This window comes from Abramis brama (assembly GCF_963993115.1).
Source record: "Abramis brama genome assembly, chromosome: 3".
In the NCBI taxonomy this organism is placed as follows: Eukaryota; Metazoa; Chordata; class Actinopteri; order Cypriniformes; family Leuciscidae; genus Abramis; species Abramis brama.
The window spans coordinates 59225608-59243658 of record NC_139965.1 but is presented as its reverse complement, the minus strand read 5'-3'; the positions used below and the strand labels follow the sequence as shown (position 1 = coordinate 59243658).

The 18051-nt window shown below is 39.1% G+C and overlaps 1 protein-coding gene across 13 annotated transcripts in view; it reads right to left on the bottom strand.

Moving 5' to 3' along the window:
• Positions 1 to 18051, bottom strand: part of myo9aa (myosin IXAa) — a 174418-nt gene that overhangs the window by 11948 nt on the left and 144419 nt on the right. For 8 of the 13 annotated variants that reach the window (XM_084108435.1, XM_084108437.1, XM_084108439.1 and 5 more), the window contains 13 exons: positions 15949 to 17089; positions 13210 to 13297; positions 12899 to 13039; positions 10044 to 10144; positions 9060 to 9202; positions 7671 to 7876; positions 7473 to 7589; positions 4661 to 4852; positions 4369 to 4416; positions 3503 to 3614; positions 3171 to 3232; positions 2894 to 3086; positions 73 to 201 (listed from right to left, as the gene is read on the bottom strand). In XM_084108435.1, the coding sequence (XP_083964561.1) occupies positions 73 to 201; positions 2894 to 3086; positions 3171 to 3232; positions 3503 to 3614; positions 4369 to 4416; positions 4661 to 4852; positions 7473 to 7589; positions 7671 to 7876; positions 9060 to 9202; positions 10044 to 10144; positions 12899 to 13039; positions 13210 to 13297; positions 15949 to 17089 (2673 nt within the window). The remainder of the gene's footprint in view (positions 1 to 72; positions 202 to 2893; positions 3087 to 3170; positions 3233 to 3502; positions 3615 to 4368; positions 4417 to 4660; positions 4853 to 7472; positions 7590 to 7670; positions 7877 to 9059; positions 9203 to 10043; positions 10145 to 12898; positions 13040 to 13209; positions 13298 to 15948; positions 17090 to 18051) is intronic. The other 5 variants (XM_084108430.1, XM_084108436.1, XM_084108438.1 and 2 more) reach the window with 1 other exon arrangement.

Genomic DNA, 18051 nt, shown 5'->3' with positions numbered 1-18051 from the left:
CCAAAACAAAACAGTAAAAAGACAACAAAACTGAACGCTAAAGCTATAATCTCGATGGGCTAATCTGCTCACCCATGGCCCGCAGGAACTCCTCATACAGTTCAAAGGTCATCAGAGGATTAGGCAAGTCACGAAGCCACTGCTTGAAAACACTGGCAATGACGTTAATGTTGTAGTCGTCCAGATTCATGCCGTTTACATCTGAGGGTGGAAAATAATAGTTATCAAACTACAGAGTTACTATAGATGTAGATACAGCACTACAGAGAGTTAGTAATATTAATATTCAGCATTATTATTATTATTATGTTCTGTGATATTATTGATTTGTCTGCACTGACACTATTGGATGGGAGCTGAGCTGATGATGACATCACTGTATAGATGAACTGAACTGACGAACTTTACACGGTTATTGAGCAGAACTGAATCAACACTGAACTGACTCTGACACACGTGTCTTTTTAGAGAATTGAGCTCTGTTTGCATCATTGAATCATTATTTTGATGTTTATCCTTGTAAAGCTGTATTAAATAAAGCGCTATAGAAATAAAGGTGACTTGACTATATAGTGTTCTAGTTAAAACAAGATACATTTACTTGAGAAAACAACAAAAACTGCATAAGAAATGTTGGTAACCCTTTAGTTTAGGGTCCAATTCTCACTATTAACTAGTTGCTTATCAGAATGCATATTACTAAGATATTAGCTGTTTATTAGTACTTATAAAGATCATATTAATGCCTTATTCTGCATGATCATAATCTACATCCCTTAATCCACCCAATACCTAAACTTGGCAACTACACCTTACTGACTATTAATAAGCAGTAATTAGGAGTTTATTGAGGCAAAAGTCGTAGTTAATAGTGAGAATTGGACCCTAAACTAAAGTTTTAAGTAAAATTTAACAAAAGTTTAACTAAAGTTTAGTTTATTATATGTGACCCTGGATCACGTCACCAGTCACATGTCGCACGGGTATATTTGTGGCAATAGCCAACAATATACATATGGGTTAAAATTATAGATTTTTCTTTTATGCCAAAAATCATTAGGATATTAAGTAAAGATCATGTTCCATGAAGATATTTAGTAAATTTCCTACCGTAAATATATAAAACATTTATTTTTGTGAGTGAATGCAGCAAAAATCATGAACATAAATGGACAACTTTAAAGGAGATTTTCTCAATGTTTTGATTTTTTTTTGCTCCCTCAGATTCCAGATTTTAAAGTAGTTGTATCTCCAAATATTGTCCTATCCTAACAAACCATACATCAATGCAAAGATTATTCATTCAGCTTTCAGATGATGTATAAATCATAATTTACAAAAAATGTACCCATGTGACTGGTTTTGTGGTCCAGGGTCACGCATAATATAACTAGTGCTGTCAATCGATAAAATAATGAACTAATTAATCGCACATTTTTCTGTAATTGATCGTATAACATTCATGTTTTTAATATATATATTTATATTGTAATAATTTCACAGTTAATCTCCAAATTAATGAAGAAACAACATTAAAAAACAACAACAGAAAGATGGTATATTTTAAATATTTACAGTTAGGAAATTACAAAAATGTAATAACGTTATCAAACACGTCACTGCATAATTTAATGTTAAATACAGATTAATCCTTATTAAAGCTACAAAGGTTATTCAGTCAAGAGCAGTCTTGTGTTCTTTAAACAGGTTTATTAGGCTGCTGTCACTTTAATATCTGACGCAGATCTGACATATATCTGATGTGCTCACAACTCTCTACATTCATTTAAGGCTTTTTTAAACTCATTTAAGGCTGTGCTTGCGAGGATACTCAACAAAGCGTGTATTTTGGTCTCATTGTGTGTGTTTTTGTCCGTTCAATGCAGTTTCTGTCACACAGACAGGAGATTCACAGCCAGTGCAGATTTAAGTTCTTGTTTGCGTCTTATCGCGCTTGAATGAATGATAGCATGATCATATACTGAAGTCCAGCGTTAAAGGATTAGTTCACTTTCAAAAAACTTTTTGCTGATGATTTACTCACGCCGATGTCATCCAAGATATCCATGTCTTTCTTTCTTCAGTCGAAAAGAAATTAAGGTTTTTGAGGAAAACATTCCAGGATTTTAGCACGATCCCAGTCGAGAAATAAGAGTCTTATCTGGCGAAACGATCGGTCATTTTCTCATTGTACCATCTCTGAGATGTGCCACGCATTGCGTCATCACGTTGGAAAGGTCACGCGTCACGTCATCTGTCTAAGTTATTTGTCTGTGTACTCCGGTTCAAAAAGGTCGGGAAGGGCGAAAAATGTCATCTCATTTTCTCCTCCAACTTCAAAATCATCCAACATCTTTGTTTTAATTTATTATTATTTTTTTTTTTTCATGACCTTTCCAACGTGATGACGTAATACGTGGCGCATCTCAGAGATGGTACAAGACGGGCATTTGTGATTAAAAAATATATATATATACTGGGATCGTGTCGAGACTTTGAAGCTGCATTGAGACAGACATTTGAACCTTCTTTGAACATTGGTATAGTTGGTTGCCATTGAAGTCCATTCTGTGTAGAAAAATCCTGGAATGTTTTCCTCAAAAACCTTAATTTCTTTTCGACTGAAGAAAGACAGACATGGATATCTTGGATGACATCGGGGTGAGTAAATGATCAGCAAAAAGTTTTTGAAAGTGAACTAATCCTTTAAGGAAAACCCATGCGTTAACGTGCTAATTTTGACACCACTAAATTTAACTTAACAGCACAGTACTTTATGAACCTGAGCTGGACGTGTCCAATAAGGAAAACATCTGAAATGTGCAGTGCTGGTGAAGCTCCAGACACAACTAGAAAACCCCTGGTTTAAATCACACGTTCTCATGTTTCATACCTGTGTCCAGACTCAGCTTCAGCTCCTTAATCTTATTGGTGGATCCAGACTTCCTGTAGATCCCTTCCGTGTACAGGCCATGCATTTCAATGTAATTGATGAGTTTCTCAGCCACAAAAGGCACGGTTCGCTCGTCGATGGTCAGACGGGACAACTCCACGCCGAACTGCCTTGATGAAAGTTCAGGGTCATACTGCACATGGAAAGAAAGGAACATGCTGTAAGTGACGGCATGTTCCCCGATCACATGAATGCACTTACCGGAAAAATCCCTTACCTTCTTGCTGCATTTGGTGGTCATCTTCTGACAGCACTTTCTGTGACACGCATAGCGGCACACTACACAAGACACAGACATCTCATTCATTCTCATTTTCGACATACGGCACAGATTTCTTTCTTTTTTTTTACAAAAAAAAGCACCGCCACCTAAAATAAACTCAATTTAAGTCAACATTCCTCTCTCATTGTAAGATGGCGGAAAACATCCTGCATCACAAGGCCAAACTGTTCTCTGTTCGAGGCCATGGGCTTGTTGGTGATCAATCGGATTATGTTAAATTGAGTTCAGGCCCACTTTGATGCAGAGACTGTTGACATGAAACTCACGTTTGCAGACACACGCCTTGTCCATCATCCAGATGAGGGAGGAGCAGAACTCGCAGTAGGTGGGAATACTGTATTGAGTCGACTTGAATATGTGGCCGTTGTGTTCCTCCACCTGAAACAAAGCCTCAGTGTCAGATGATTTCCAAGAAAAACAGGAAAGCTAAATCAGTGCACAAAAACTCAGGCCCTGTTTACTCCTGGTATTAAGATGCGTTTGGTCGATCTGATCACAAGTAGACGAGAGACACATTCCTGTTTACACCTGGTGTTTTAATCCATCTCTTTTGTCCACTTTCAAACATTTCCTGATTTCTTCGAGGGGAGGGTCTATGGGCGGGTAAATGTTTGGGCTTTTTCAGATCTTTCGATCTAACGGACAAAATAAGCTCATGCAATTTACACATGAACGCGACCGGAGATGACGGAAAAACACACGGAGAGCATCAGCTTTAGTTTCTGCTCTGACAGACTCAAGATCAGCCGACCGCTGTGAGTGTGTGTTAGAAATCAGGAATGGTGGGAGAACATTGTGTTTGGTACGTTTTTCATCTTCAAACCAAACTTGGGTCTAGTTTAAATCCCGTCTGGCTAGAGCTCTTCCCATAATGTTCCCGCATTAGATCAGTAGACGGAGAGAAGACGGTGTTTTGTGGCTGTTTGAACACATTCGATCACATGAGCGTTTACACTACGAAAGCAATCCTAATGTGTTTCCCACTTACTCTGGAAGTGGTCGAAAGTGGACAAGCTCAAAACATTTAGATCCCGTTACACCTGTATTTAGAGTCGTCCACTTGTGATCCGATCGACCAAAACTCATCTAAACACCAGATTGTGAACAAGCCTCAGACTGTGATTCCACTCACTATATCAGCATCCTTTTTCCTTCTCTTCTTGCGGTCTGGTTTGGGAGCCTGTGGGAGAAAAATAGCCAAATAAACACAAAAATGCACAAAAATCTGTTACACATTTTGTTGTTATGAGGAACTGGACACATTAATCCAATGCACTAAATTATATTCCTGCCATTTAAAAATGTAGAGGCATATTTCTCAACATCAATCTACGGTTTCAATCTACTATCACCTGGCATATTCCTCTTAAAATATTTTTTTTTAATTTGACATTTATTTAATGCTCATGTGTAGTGCAGCTCACCTTGCTCTGTCCACTGCTGTCCAGAGGTTTGTGTTCGGTCATGAACTCATCCAGAAAGACTTTGAAGGTGTTGACCCAAACTTTGACCGGCGACTCGCTCCAGTCCCTCTGCTCCTGACGCATGTTTTTCTCCAGGATTTGCTCAAAGAGGGCATAGAGATCCTTATAACGAATGCTCTTCCCATCATCCATCTGCAAACAGAGCAAAAACAAAACTTCTGATTCTGATGAACCAACCAGCATTACATCTCTTCCATGCCATTTGCAAAGACACAATGTCCAAAAGTCATGTATTTTGATGAAAGATGGGTGATAACAGTAGCTATGTTTCCATCCAAAGTTGTGAATTTAACTTGTGCGCAAAATTGGAATATCGCATAAAAGGAATTGTGAATAAAGCAGCGTTTCATCCCATGTGTTCAAGAGAACAAAATCCCCACTTCCTGGGAAATTGGTGTAAAATATCAGTGATAAAAATGGAAGTTGCTGCAATCAGGGAAGAAACTGTGGCTCTTTTTCCCTCCATCATGAATGAGTTCGTCTCAGAGCGTCAGACGAAACACAATAAACGCCAGGGCTGGGAGAAACAAACTGATTCACCTAGCTATCGCGATTAGTTTTTTTTACAATTCTAAAATCGATTTTTTTATTGTAAAATCGATATTAATTCAAATTCAATTGCTTTATTTTTGTCATTGCTTGTAGATGAGGTTGAGCTTGCTTGTAAATGTGTCGTTATCTACGAGTGTTGAGTGACGTAATATCCCAAGTGGACGAGAAGTGAGACTGAGCGCACTGAAAGCCCTCGCGCTGCTCATTTACTGAGAGAGAGATAAGACAATAGAGCTGCACGAGTGATCTCCATTCAAACACCCACGCGATCTTTCAATTCGTCTGTCTATTAAACTTTGACAAAATCATATCGCAACATTCAGATCTGTGTTGGCGCTGACCCGGAGAGAGTCGTCATGAAACTCATAGTATCTTTATTTCTGTGATGCAATACCTACAATTATCATAGAAGTACTGGGATAAAAGATTAAAGTTCAAATATGAACACAAATCAGCTTCTGATAGAAACTTGGTGCTTAAAATAACGCATTTATCGATTACATTGTTTCGCCACTAAGTGGCAACAAGTGACTGTTAAAACATTTATTTGTTATTGAATCATTTATTCAAGAGAATGTAGTATTGTATGATGCTTCTGAAATAAAAGTCAGAAAGATGTGATGACTTGTATTTGTAAATATGATTCATCTTATACATCATGCACAGTCTGTATAAGTGTAAGTGTTAAAAAATTGCGAATATCGAATCCCAATACTTGTAGAATCACAACTCTTTAAAAAAAAAAAATAAAAAAAAATAAATAAAAAAATAAATAAAAATCGCAATACATATCGTATCAGCACCCAAGTATCGTGATAGTATCGAATCGGGAGATCGGTGTATCGTCGCACCCCTAATAAACGCTGTCATGTTCTCTTGCGTTCGGATGCTGGTGTTTGGGAACACACTCGTGTGAGACGCTTCTGGAGGGAATTAAACCAAATCATTCTGATCACACACTTCGACTCCGGCGTTTCAGACCAACATTTGAGATGCTGTGATGCGATTGGTCCGATGGTTAGTACAGTTATCCAATCACAGCCTCTGCTGAGGCGGTCACGTGACTTGTGTTGCACATCGAGGAATTTATTCGGTAAATGTGTTTCCATCGTAGATTATGCGCACGTCGTCTTAACGGATAAAAAACATTATCCGTCTCAAATGGGCGCATACGTTTTTTTTTTGCGACAATTCCATCCAGCATTTTTTTATGCGATATCTAGGGCTGGGTATCGTTCAAAAAATGTCATATTACAATTTAAAATCTTATTTGAATATATTTCAAAATGTAATTTATTCCTGTGTTGTCAAAGCTGAATTTTCAAAATCATTACTTCAGTGTCACATCAGAAATATGAAAACAGTTTTTGGAAACTATGGTACATTTTTCATGATTCTTTGATGAATAAAAAATTCAAAAGAACAGCATTTATTTGAAACACAAATCTTTTGTAACATTACAGATGTTTTAAGGTCACTTTTGATAACTTTAATGCATCCTTACTGAAAAAAAAATTCTGACCAACACATTTTTGAACGGCAGTGTACATTCAGTAGTTCATTATTGCAATATAAACACTGTCAGAGTGATCAACAAGGTATCTCTTCATTTACCAGTCAAAGACGGAGCAACTTTCTGCTCTTATGTTTACTCCGTGCACTGTCAAGGGCTTCATCATATCTGTCGCGGTACCGTCTTTGCAGCAATTATTTTACCGCAAATACTGCATCGAGCCTGGAGAAATGTAGCCACACTTTTGATCGACTTTTCCACATCTTTAGGGTATTGTGAGTGTGTGTGCTCGCGTCTCATTGAGTATGTGCGTGAGTTTGTGTGTGTGTGCTCGCGTCTCATATGAGAATGTGCGTGGACAGTTTGTGTGGGCGCGCGTCTCATATGAGAATGTGCGCAGAGAGTTCCGCGCGTCTCGTGTGTGTAGAGTTTGCGTGTATGTGCGTGAGCGACTTTAGGCGTGTCGTTGTGCATTTCATATGTATTTGTTTGAGCGCTGACGTTGACGAGTTAACCCCTTAGGTATCGAAATCTGGTACCGAAAAACAAGTCATTTTTCGATACTCGATAGTATCGAGGCAATTCGGTCGGTACCTAAAAAGTATGGAACTCGGTACCCAGCCCTAGCGATATCCCAAACTAGGTGGAAACATAGCAAGTAAAACAGTGCTTTATTACGGTACTTACAGCTAAAGCTGTGGAGTATGAGTTGAAGATATTCAAGCGGAACTCCTTTAGTGCCTTTTTGAAGACAACATCCACCATTGTGTCTTTCTTACCATCTTCTGTGTCTAGATCAGTAATCTATGAGATTAAAACAAGGTTATGATGGCTCAACACATAAACGCAGCTGTAAGTAAACTCACACAGAAAACAGGCACGCACCTTCTTCATGAGGAAGTCGTTCATGCTCCTGTAGTCGTTGGCACAGGTGAGGATCTGCAGGGCATCGTTCTGCCACTGGGCCGGCTCGAGAGCCACACTGCTGATCTTCACACTGCGCCGGCGCTTCACTTTAGGGGACGGCTCTTTGTTCTCCTTAAACTCCCTCTGTAGTGTCAGGTCTGGGCTTTGAGGAGGGGAAAGGCGATCTATTCCAGGAATAAAGAGAATAGCAATGCTTTAAAGGTGCAGTGTGTAAACTTTAGCAGCATCTAGTGGTGAGTTTGTGAACTGCACCCAACAGAAGTTACGATGGCCGATAGTAAAACATGTCGTCGTCTGAGACAGAAGAGAGTAGCCAGTTAAGCAATGAGGTTTCTTTACAAAGAATAAGAAATTATGTTTACTTAATTATTCAGTAAAATGAGATGTTATTGCGAATATTATTGTTACTTAGTGATGAAACGCATTTGTCCGTTCAGGGCCACTGTAGAAACATGACGGCGCATTTCAATGTAAGCGGACCCGCGGTGTGTGTAGAGAGAAATGGCTCATTCTAAGGTAATAAAAACATAACGGTTCATTATGTAAGCTCTTTATACACCACTGAAAACATAGTTATGTATATGATATTGCATTTCTGTCAACAGATCCTCCTAAATATTACACAATGCACCTTTAAGTTAGCAATTAGGTACTTGAGGCTAGTGCTGTATCGTGAATAAGTCATGTGACTTATTCACGATACAGCACTAGCCTCGAGTACCTTATTGCTTTTTTAAACGGTTACCACACAATACAAATATTAAAGCCAAAAAATATGCATCAATGCAACTTTCATGAAGTAAAATCACTAAAAGTCTTCCTACCGCTGGAAAAAATAGTCCCTGACCATAAACAGCAACAGAAGTTACAGTATTTCGCCAGTAGATGGCGGCAGAGACTGTCTTTATGCGTGAGTCAGTCAGTAGAGAAGACTTTTATATTGAAAGGACTGAAACTTGTTGTGAACACGGAGAAGCAAGACGCAACTGACGAATGACTAGCGTGTCAGGGCACGGAAAACAGATTTTTTTTATTACGAATATAGGACTGACCTGAAGGAAAATGCTTTATCTACTGTAAATGCAGGTGCACTCGTTTACTCGATCTCTCACAATACTCTATAAGCTTCAACGAACAATATCAATGAGAACAAACATACGTTTACGTTGCTAAGAGTGGTTGCTAGGGGTGTTGTGTAGTGATGAACAGAACCGTTGGGTGAAGCGGTCATACAGTGAATAAAACACAGCTATTGACCAATCAGAATCAAGGACTGGACCTAACCGTTTTATAAATGACCAAAAAGGCCTTCTTCTCAATATGCTTGAAACATGTAATGGAGCAGACCTCTCATCTCACCCTCTTCCATCAGAAGTATGGCTTCGGCGTAATCTCCTTCCAGCGTATCACTGCCACACAACAGCCGCTCTCGCGAGGTCTTCTTCTCGCCGTGCTTTGCCTTTCCCCAAAACCGCATTTTACCGCGAACCCTGCAGACAATACAGATGCTCACAAGGACAGCAGGAATAGTTCACCCAAATACTTTCATTTTGCCTTAATTTACTTTATGTTCTAATTTCCTTACTTAAATTAACAAAAAATAAATTAATCTTTGCATGAAAAAGAGACTGAATCTAAAGGCACCACAGTGACTAACTGTAACACTTTAGGTTACACTTTATTTTAAGGTGTCATTGTTACAGTGTAATTATGTATTTAATTACTGAGTAATATTAATGAACTACATGTACTTACTATAGGGTTACGGTAGGATTAGGTTGAGGGTTAGTTGCATGTAATTATGCATAATTTACTATGGTAACAAGGACACTGTAAAATAAAGTGTTACCACGGTAACACTTTACAATAAGGTTCATTAGTTAACATTAGTTAATGTATTAACTAACATGAACTAAGAATGAGCAAAACATTTGTTACAGTATTTATTAATCTTTATTAATGTTAGTTAATAATCCAGCTGTTCATTGTTCATGTTAGTTCACAGTGCATTAACTAATGTTAACAAATACAACCTTTGATTTTAATGACGAATTAGTAAATGTTGAAATTAATATAACTAAGACTAATAAATGCTGTAGAAGTATTGTTCATTCTTAGTTCATGTTAACTAATGAACCTTATTGTAAAGTGTCACCAAAAAGACTTTAAAAAAAATAAAATAGCTTGGACATTCTGTCTAATACCCATTTCATGAGGAAAAAAGGAAGACAAAATACAGTGCTGGAACAATATGAGGGTGAGTAAATGAGTATTTCAGTCTCTTGAATGTTCAAAACGAATCCACAACTAATCGTTTGTTAAAGCAAGCACCTTCCGTCTCCGTGAGAGATCTTCCTCGCGTCACTCTTGCCCAGCTCTCCAGTCGACACGGTCTTGTACATGTTCTTCTGCTCTTCAGTGGCTGTGGCCGGCTGAAACACATCATTATAGCAGAGCACGTCAGAGCAAAGATCTGTCTGCAATAGCTCAATATAAACCATTAAATGAACTCTTTGCCTCTTCCTTTCACTTCAGCCACCATTTGCTGGAAGATAGTGTCATTTTAAAGCATGTACAGCGGGCACAAAGAGCAAGAGCATGTTGCTCCTTGACAGTCTGAAGGCACTGAGTGGTTAAATCAATTTCTTCTACAACACTAATGCACTAATACTGACCAGCGGCACACAATGAAAGTGCACTTCAATGATAGCATATGACTAGGACAACAAAATGACTTCTTAACTCTTAAACACACACACAAAACAAAACAGTATTTAACCAAAGTTAAATGGGTCATTCTACAAAACAGGTGCCATTTGTGCACTTATAACAATCATAAATAATATCTTCTATATCTTATATCTTAATGAGCACAAACCAATAAACCTTGCTACCCGGACTTAACTTGCATTAATCTAATTACCACTTTGACACCAGTTTCATACAAAGACCCAGATAATGATTGAACTGACCATATGCATGAAACATTATTAAGAACTTCCGCAATAGTAAAAGCCAGCTGGAAAACTTCCGGTGAAACGTCACTTGTTGGTGTGTTGATATCTTCAATGTCCTGAGGCAGCTTTAACAGCATCAATAGTGTAATACTTAATTTATAATCAGAATATAGTCACTTAAATACTCAGGTGTGGCATTAATTTAGTTATTCAAATGTAAGACGACATCAAAAAGACGCGTCTCTTAGTGTTCCTCCTCAGCAAAAAAAAAAAGTGTCAACATTGTAAATTAAAGATTTATTGTGCACTTTAATTAGATTCATTGAAGAAAATGGGAGTTTACGCTGTCTGACAGATTCTGTGATTATAAAGGGAGACGCGGCGCTCGCTTTCTGTGTAATTCATTCACAGGTTGAAGAAAAGTTATTGTTTTTCATGACACTTAGTGACTTTTCATGCTTCACTACAAAAAGTGCTAAACTTTGACAATTTATTTTTAAACGTAGTGATTTTATAATGTTTAATATTCATTCAAAAGCAAAACGGGTGAAAAAACGTTACATGAAGTGTCTAATATGAGCCAATAAATGCTCCTCTGCCGCCATCTACTGGTTATAGAGGTAATTTATGTGTTTTTTATTTTTAAATAAAAATGTTTTCTATCAAATGTTGGATTTCCTACATCTTGAAACATTCGGTTTAACAAATTAGGCCAATCTCAGGATAATGAACAAATAATGTTTTTGGTCATCACATTAAAAATAACATTGCAAATGCTGGAGAAATGTTGCGTGAGCGTGTCCAATTACAGATACCGTGTTTCTGATTCAAACGTTCCCATTAGTCTTGAATGCAAGCAATAAAACTGGTTTATTGGCAAATTAGGCAAGTGAGATAACTGCATTAAAATATAAGGGCAATTCCACCCAAAACTGTCACATCCATAACGCCAACACAATGCCATTGTATTTAGTTGGCGTTATGGATGTGATAGTTTTGCGTGGAATTGCCCATAAATAGATTAAAAAGTCAACCAGTGATGGTTTTGTGTCGATGTTCACAGGAAATGCCCAAGCTGGCTCATCTAAAACCAGGAAGTAACCGTGCATATGGCCAGCTCTACTGTATTGTTAATCAAGAAGACTGGAAAGTGTATTAAAAAGAGGGCTACAGTTCCACAGCTTTAGCCTGGTTGCAGAAGAAGAGACAGAGCGAGATGTTAAAGCATGCAGAACTCTCTGTCCGCAGTGGCAGTGGAGAAAGCAGAATCTCGCAGTGAATGTCTTGGTTGTTCAGGAAGAACCTACAGTCAATAGCAGAGCTGTTATGCCTAGGCAAGCAGTGTGGTCAGATTGTGAAGAGTGCTGTGGGTTACACATTTCACAAATGCCTTTTTACATCAGGAGAGGAAAGCAAACTTCTGATGGAAGCCATCCAGATCTGTGTGGCCGATGTATGCGCCAATGTATTGATGAACAATTCTGGCTCAAATTGTACTATATTTTTTAGTGCTGGGCAACTATTAATCGCGATTAATCGCATCCAAAATAAAAGTTTGTGTTTACATGATATATGTGTGTGTGCTGTGTATAATTATTTTGTATATATAAATACACACATATGCATGCATATATTTAAAAAAAAAAGTTATTTACAGTATATATAAAATATTTACATTTATATATAATATAAATTATGTCATACATTTATATATAATATAAATTATGTCATATATATATATATATATATATATATATATATATATATATATATATGTGGAAAAACAAGACAAAAAAACCTAATTAGGAAATGATTTTTGCAGAAAAACACCAGCCATCACAGATAAGAAGAGTTTTCAAAAGGTGTTTGTGCATCTGTGGTTGAAGACTATCTCCTTGAGCTGGATAGAGAGGGAGTGTAGAAGCGTTTCAGGTGGTCAGTAAGGCGATCTATCAGCTTCTTCTGGAGGAATTAGCTGTCGAGAGAGGGAGAGGGGGGGAGAGAGAGAGAGAGAGAGAGAGAGAGAGAGAAAGGAGAGAGGGGGGAGAGAGAGAGAAAGAGAGAGAGAGGGGGAGAGAGAGAGAGAGGAGAGAGAGCGAGAGAGAGTGAGAGTGAGAGAGAGAGAGAGTGTGAGAGAGAGAGAGAGAGAGAGAGAGAGAGAGAGAGAGAGAGAGAGAGAGAGAGAGAGAGAGAGAGACCTGCGGGCGCTAGATCAGACCATTGAATTACCATTTCCGAGTCACTGTGACAAGCCTCTAGAGGAGTCTCATCACACTCCTCGTCCTCTGACTCCCCCTCGACTGAGCCGCGGGTCATGAAGTCTGAACGCGTCCGCGCCATACGGGCTTTTTTATGACCCGGTCGGCCAACCTAATCAACCAAATGATAATAACAAAAGTGAAGCTGCTCCCTCGTACATCAAGGTCAGGTGACCCCACCAAGAGTTAGAAAGAGTTCAAAGACAAATGTATTCATTAATGAGGGGGGAAGAAAGTGAGAAGATGTTTGAAATCTGCCATGACCTGAAGCGTTTCTCTTACCTCACTCTTAGTGGGTTTGTAACCCAAGAGGCTCACTTCGTCCTGGACTCCTGGTGTCTTCCCTTGATTGGCGATGTCCTTATCCAGCCTGAAAGAAGTTCAAGGGTTACAGTGTTTCTGCAGGTTTAATGATAGTAGATTTAAGACTTTTTAAAGACCTTTTTAAGTGAAGAAATTTTAAAGGTGCAGTGTGTGATTTTTAGCGGCATCTAGTGGTGAGGTTGTGAATTGCACCCAACAGAAGTTACGGTGTATGTCTAGGCATCATACAATCAACACTTCAGTGTTTCAAAATACAACATTCTACCGATCTCCATTACTTTTTAATTCATTTTACAACTAAATAGCCAAAGGCTTGATTATCTCTGCTCCCAAACACAAGAATTTGCACGTAACTTTTACTGTACGTTCTGATCACACGGACGTTCTCAGTATTTTTGTCGTTTTCCAGTCAATCAAGATGCATTAATCTGAGAAGCAAGCAAGTCTTGTTTTCTGTGAAATCGATCAAAATGAAGTGATTTTGTGATTAAAACTAGAACAAATATCTGCCAGTTGGCTCAGAAAAATATACTTAATTTAAAGGAGAAACCAGTTTTCATTCCCAACTGACAGATACAGTCACTTAAGTTTGTTCAATTTGTCAGAAAACAAGACTATTTATCTTCATTTTGCATCTCAAGCAAATGTATCTTGATTTAAGTATGTTTCTAAGTATCTGTACTTGAAAACAAGACAAACATATTGAGGAAGATTTTCATTTTTTTTTGCAGTGCGTTTAACATTTAATGCCACGACTTTAAGACTTTCTGCTCTGATTTGGGTAGGGTGACCATACGTCCTCTCTTTCCCGGACATGTCCTCTTTTTGGACCTAAAAAAAAAAATGTGTCCGGCCGGGATTTCTATAAATTCACAGGTGATTTACAGAGACAATGCCCGTGTTTTGGTTTCGGTCGGGATCCGTGTAAAGCATGACCTGCAAAGCTGGCGCGTACGTGTCAGTGTCAAATAAAGGTGCTAGCGACCCAGAAGCCCACATGAGGGAAGTATAAGAGAACATCAGGAGGATTGAAATAATTTTTTACTGACATAAAGTAGTAGATTTTTTTTTTTTTTTTAAACCTATGGCCATGAAAAGAAACCGTGTCATGTAAAAGATGTATTTAAAATATATATTATTCTATTGTTGCGGGCCAAAGTTGAATGGAAAGGACGTATTACTTTACGTATTAAAGTACAATAACATAGTTGCAAGGTTGTGAATGCATTTGTCAAGTATTTTTTGATGCATTCACCCCCCCCACCATGCCCCCCCGTCCCATTTTCTGAAAACCAAAATATGGTCACCCTAGATTTAGGACCTATTTTATGAAAGGTTGAATAGGACCTTTTTTAAGACGAGCAGAAACCCTGAGTGAGTTTACTCAAAAATGGAGCCATCATTTACAAACACATCCAACCTTCTTTTCTTCAGCTTTGTGCCGATATAGTTCACATGTTTACACACGCCGTCTCAAGAAGCCTCACGCTAGGTTTGACGTTAATTACATCTAAACTATTGTCTGTCCTCAAAAGACTAGACCTATTCAAGTCAAATGATCTATTTTATTTCTGACGGCTGACAGCCCCAAGTTTCCACCTTAGTTGTGTAGGAAAGGGCAACTTGCTAATTATGTTTGTGATAGAGGACAAACAGAAAATCATACATATTTGGAATGATATTAATTTGAATATGAAATGATCATTTTCGGTAACACTTTACAATAAGGTTCATTAGTTAACATTAATGTTTTAACTAACATGAACTAACAATGAGCAATACATTTGTTACAGTATTTATTAATCAGATTAATAAATGCTGTAGAAGTATTGTTCATTCTTAACACTAGTTAACTAATGAACCTGATTATTTTGGGATTAACTATCCGGCACCCTGAGGTCAAGCTCATCACTTACTTTGAGAGGGAAACCCTTAGGCCGTGTGTCCACCAAAGCGTTTTTATCCACCTGAAAACTGAGAGAAACGCTTGAGAGCGTTTTGGCAGCGCAGCGTTTTTTTTAACTGAGACGCTTTGCTTGTTATGATACAGAATATCCGCGAAAGTGTTACTAGTGTCTCATTTCACACATATTTTGTTTCTGTGTTGATTGCATATTAAAATGTCGATACAATGCAATGTATTTTCTCTGGCTCTTGTTTTAAATGATTTTGTTCCGTTATTATGCTTGTTGTTGTCGTCTGTTGACGTTGTACAAGCAGAATGTGGCGGTTGGTCGGTGTGGTATTAGTCCCGCCCCTCCTCCACTGTGATTGGACGGTTGGGTAAAAGGTGACAGTGATGAGCGCTGCGTTTTACCCAAAGTTGAACATTCTTCAACTCTCGGCGACCTGTAAAAATGCCGAACGTTTTTACCGTGAAAAAATGCTCAGCGCCGTTATGGCGTTTAAAAAACGCGACGCTCCCATTGAAAGCAATTGGAAAAATACGCCAGCCGCGTGAAAAAATGCTTTGGTGGACACACGTCACACGGCCTAAGTCAATAACTAATGATCCTTGCAACGGAAGTGAATCAATCAAAAACTAACTTTAGCTGGACAATAACTTTATTCTAGAGCTGCTGTAAAGCCAAAACAATCTCTGTTACTGTAATTTCCTATCATCACTGTAAAGCTGCTTTGAAACAATCTATATTGTTAAAAGCGTCATATAAATGAAGGTGACTTGACTCGACTTACTTTGAGATGGAAACCTTGGCCTTTGGAGAAAAGAAAATGTTCCCAGGCCTCTCGGACATGCTGACGTTGGACGGTTTAATGTTCTGTATTCGTTTTCTGGCTTCATCTCCTCTGGATTCCAGGGTCAACTTCGGCGCCCATCCTTCGGCTACACTCCGGCTGTCCTTCGGTCGGTCTCTGAAAAGTGAAGGAGCATCTTCTTTTTCTGAAACCAGAGTCTGTGAGCTGAGATCAGGCTCGGGTTGAGCAATGGGAGCAGGTCCGAATCTATCCGTCCTTCCTCCGGATTCCTCTAGTCTCTGTTCAATCCTTTGCAGAGCCTCGACTCTCTGCTTCTCAAACATCTCCCAGTCACATTGGACCAAATGCTTGCGCTGTTCTTCGAGGATGTGTTTCTGCAGACGGATCTGCTCCATCATCTCTCTTTCACTCTGTTGCTGCTGATGTTTCTGACGCTCTTCCCTTTCCTCATTGAGCTTCTCCAGCTTTTCCAGCACATAAAGACTGTCTCTGCTTGGCTGCGCAGGACTGGTCTGGACGGCACTGTCTTTAACCTCGGGAAGCTTCAAATCCTCTTCATTCACGACGCTTTCCTTCTGCATGCTAATAACCACGACCATCGGTCTCCGAGTCGACTCCTTGTCTTTCGTAGGCTTGCTTAGATGACCCGGGGTGGACTTCACGATTAAAGAGCTGCTTTCTGATGAAGGAGTGTAGAAAGTAGGGAGCGAGTTAAGTTTTCCGGGAAGTTGAGATTGGCCAGATGGTTCTGGTAAGATATTAGAAGGGAAAGTGGATTCGGGAATGTTTGAGAACACATCATGTTGGTCTGGGACAGAAGAAGGAGAACCGAGATCCTCTGGTTCGGCACAGGGTGCCTTGTCTTTTAAATACTCGTCTATATTGAGTAGCTCAAAGCTGCCCTTGGAGCTCTGGCTGTCCGGTGTTCCCTGAGGAGTGTGAACGATCTCGCTCACCAGATCCATTTCTCCAGTGGATCGAACCTTAAGAAGCTCCAGGCTAAATTTGGCTTGTTCCAGCTCGCGCATCCGTCGGCTTTCCCGTTTGGCTCTCGTCCTCTGGTTGGGATCCTCCAGAGTTCGGGGTCTTTCTCGGATCGCCACTTCAGAAGTCGGTTGTACTATTAATAATAATAATAATAATAATAATATTTTTAATTGATATAACGCCTTTCCCAAGCTCAAGGACGCTTCACAATAACAGCAAAGAACAAACAATCAGTTCATGCATAATAAATGGGGAATAGACATTTGCCCAGTCCAAGAAATGAGCGACTGCAGTTGCATGTCGCATTCCAGTCGAATACAAACATGAACAATAACCAGAAATAAAAACAACACTTTTTACAGACAGCATAGAAGGTGGGCAGTTGAAGCAAAGGTCAGATGTAAAAGACTATAGGGCCGTTCACACCAGGAACGATAACTATGAAGATAACAATATTTGCATCCACACCAACGAATAATAACGGTCTGTTTATTCTAAGCTTGCGCGCTGCGGTTTCAAAGTGTGATAGCTAGTGTAATCGAGCTAATAATCTACAATGAATTTAGCTGACGTAGTCAATATAGTGGAATAAAAACAACACCTTTTTTCACTGCAAATTCAAAGGAAGCAATACATGTTGTCGAAACGAGCGCTGGATACCTGAGGTAATACTTCTCACCATTCATTCAGAGGGTATGAACATTGTTTTCCATTTTCTTGAACTGTCAAACAGTGTTGGATTTTTCTGGACCTCGGCGATTAACTTCTCCACAATGTCGTCTGCCGTTTTAAATGCGCGAGCCCTTAAATTAGAATTGATTCTGATTGGCTGTCAGTGTTTTATCGTTCGACAGCTGAAGAAAAAAAAAAACGTTCTGAAAGTGATCCCAACGATATCGTTCCTCATATCTTTATCATTACAGTTGTGGTGTGAACTCTGCTATTCTTTTACCCTGGTAATCCAGAGTTCTCGCGAGAGCACAAGTTGAATTTGCTCAGCGAGTTACTCTGGCGTCGAGTAATGATGCTCATTAAATATGCCCTTGTATCCGAGCTGCACCAATCACATCGGGTTATCTGATCTAGGCGGGCCAG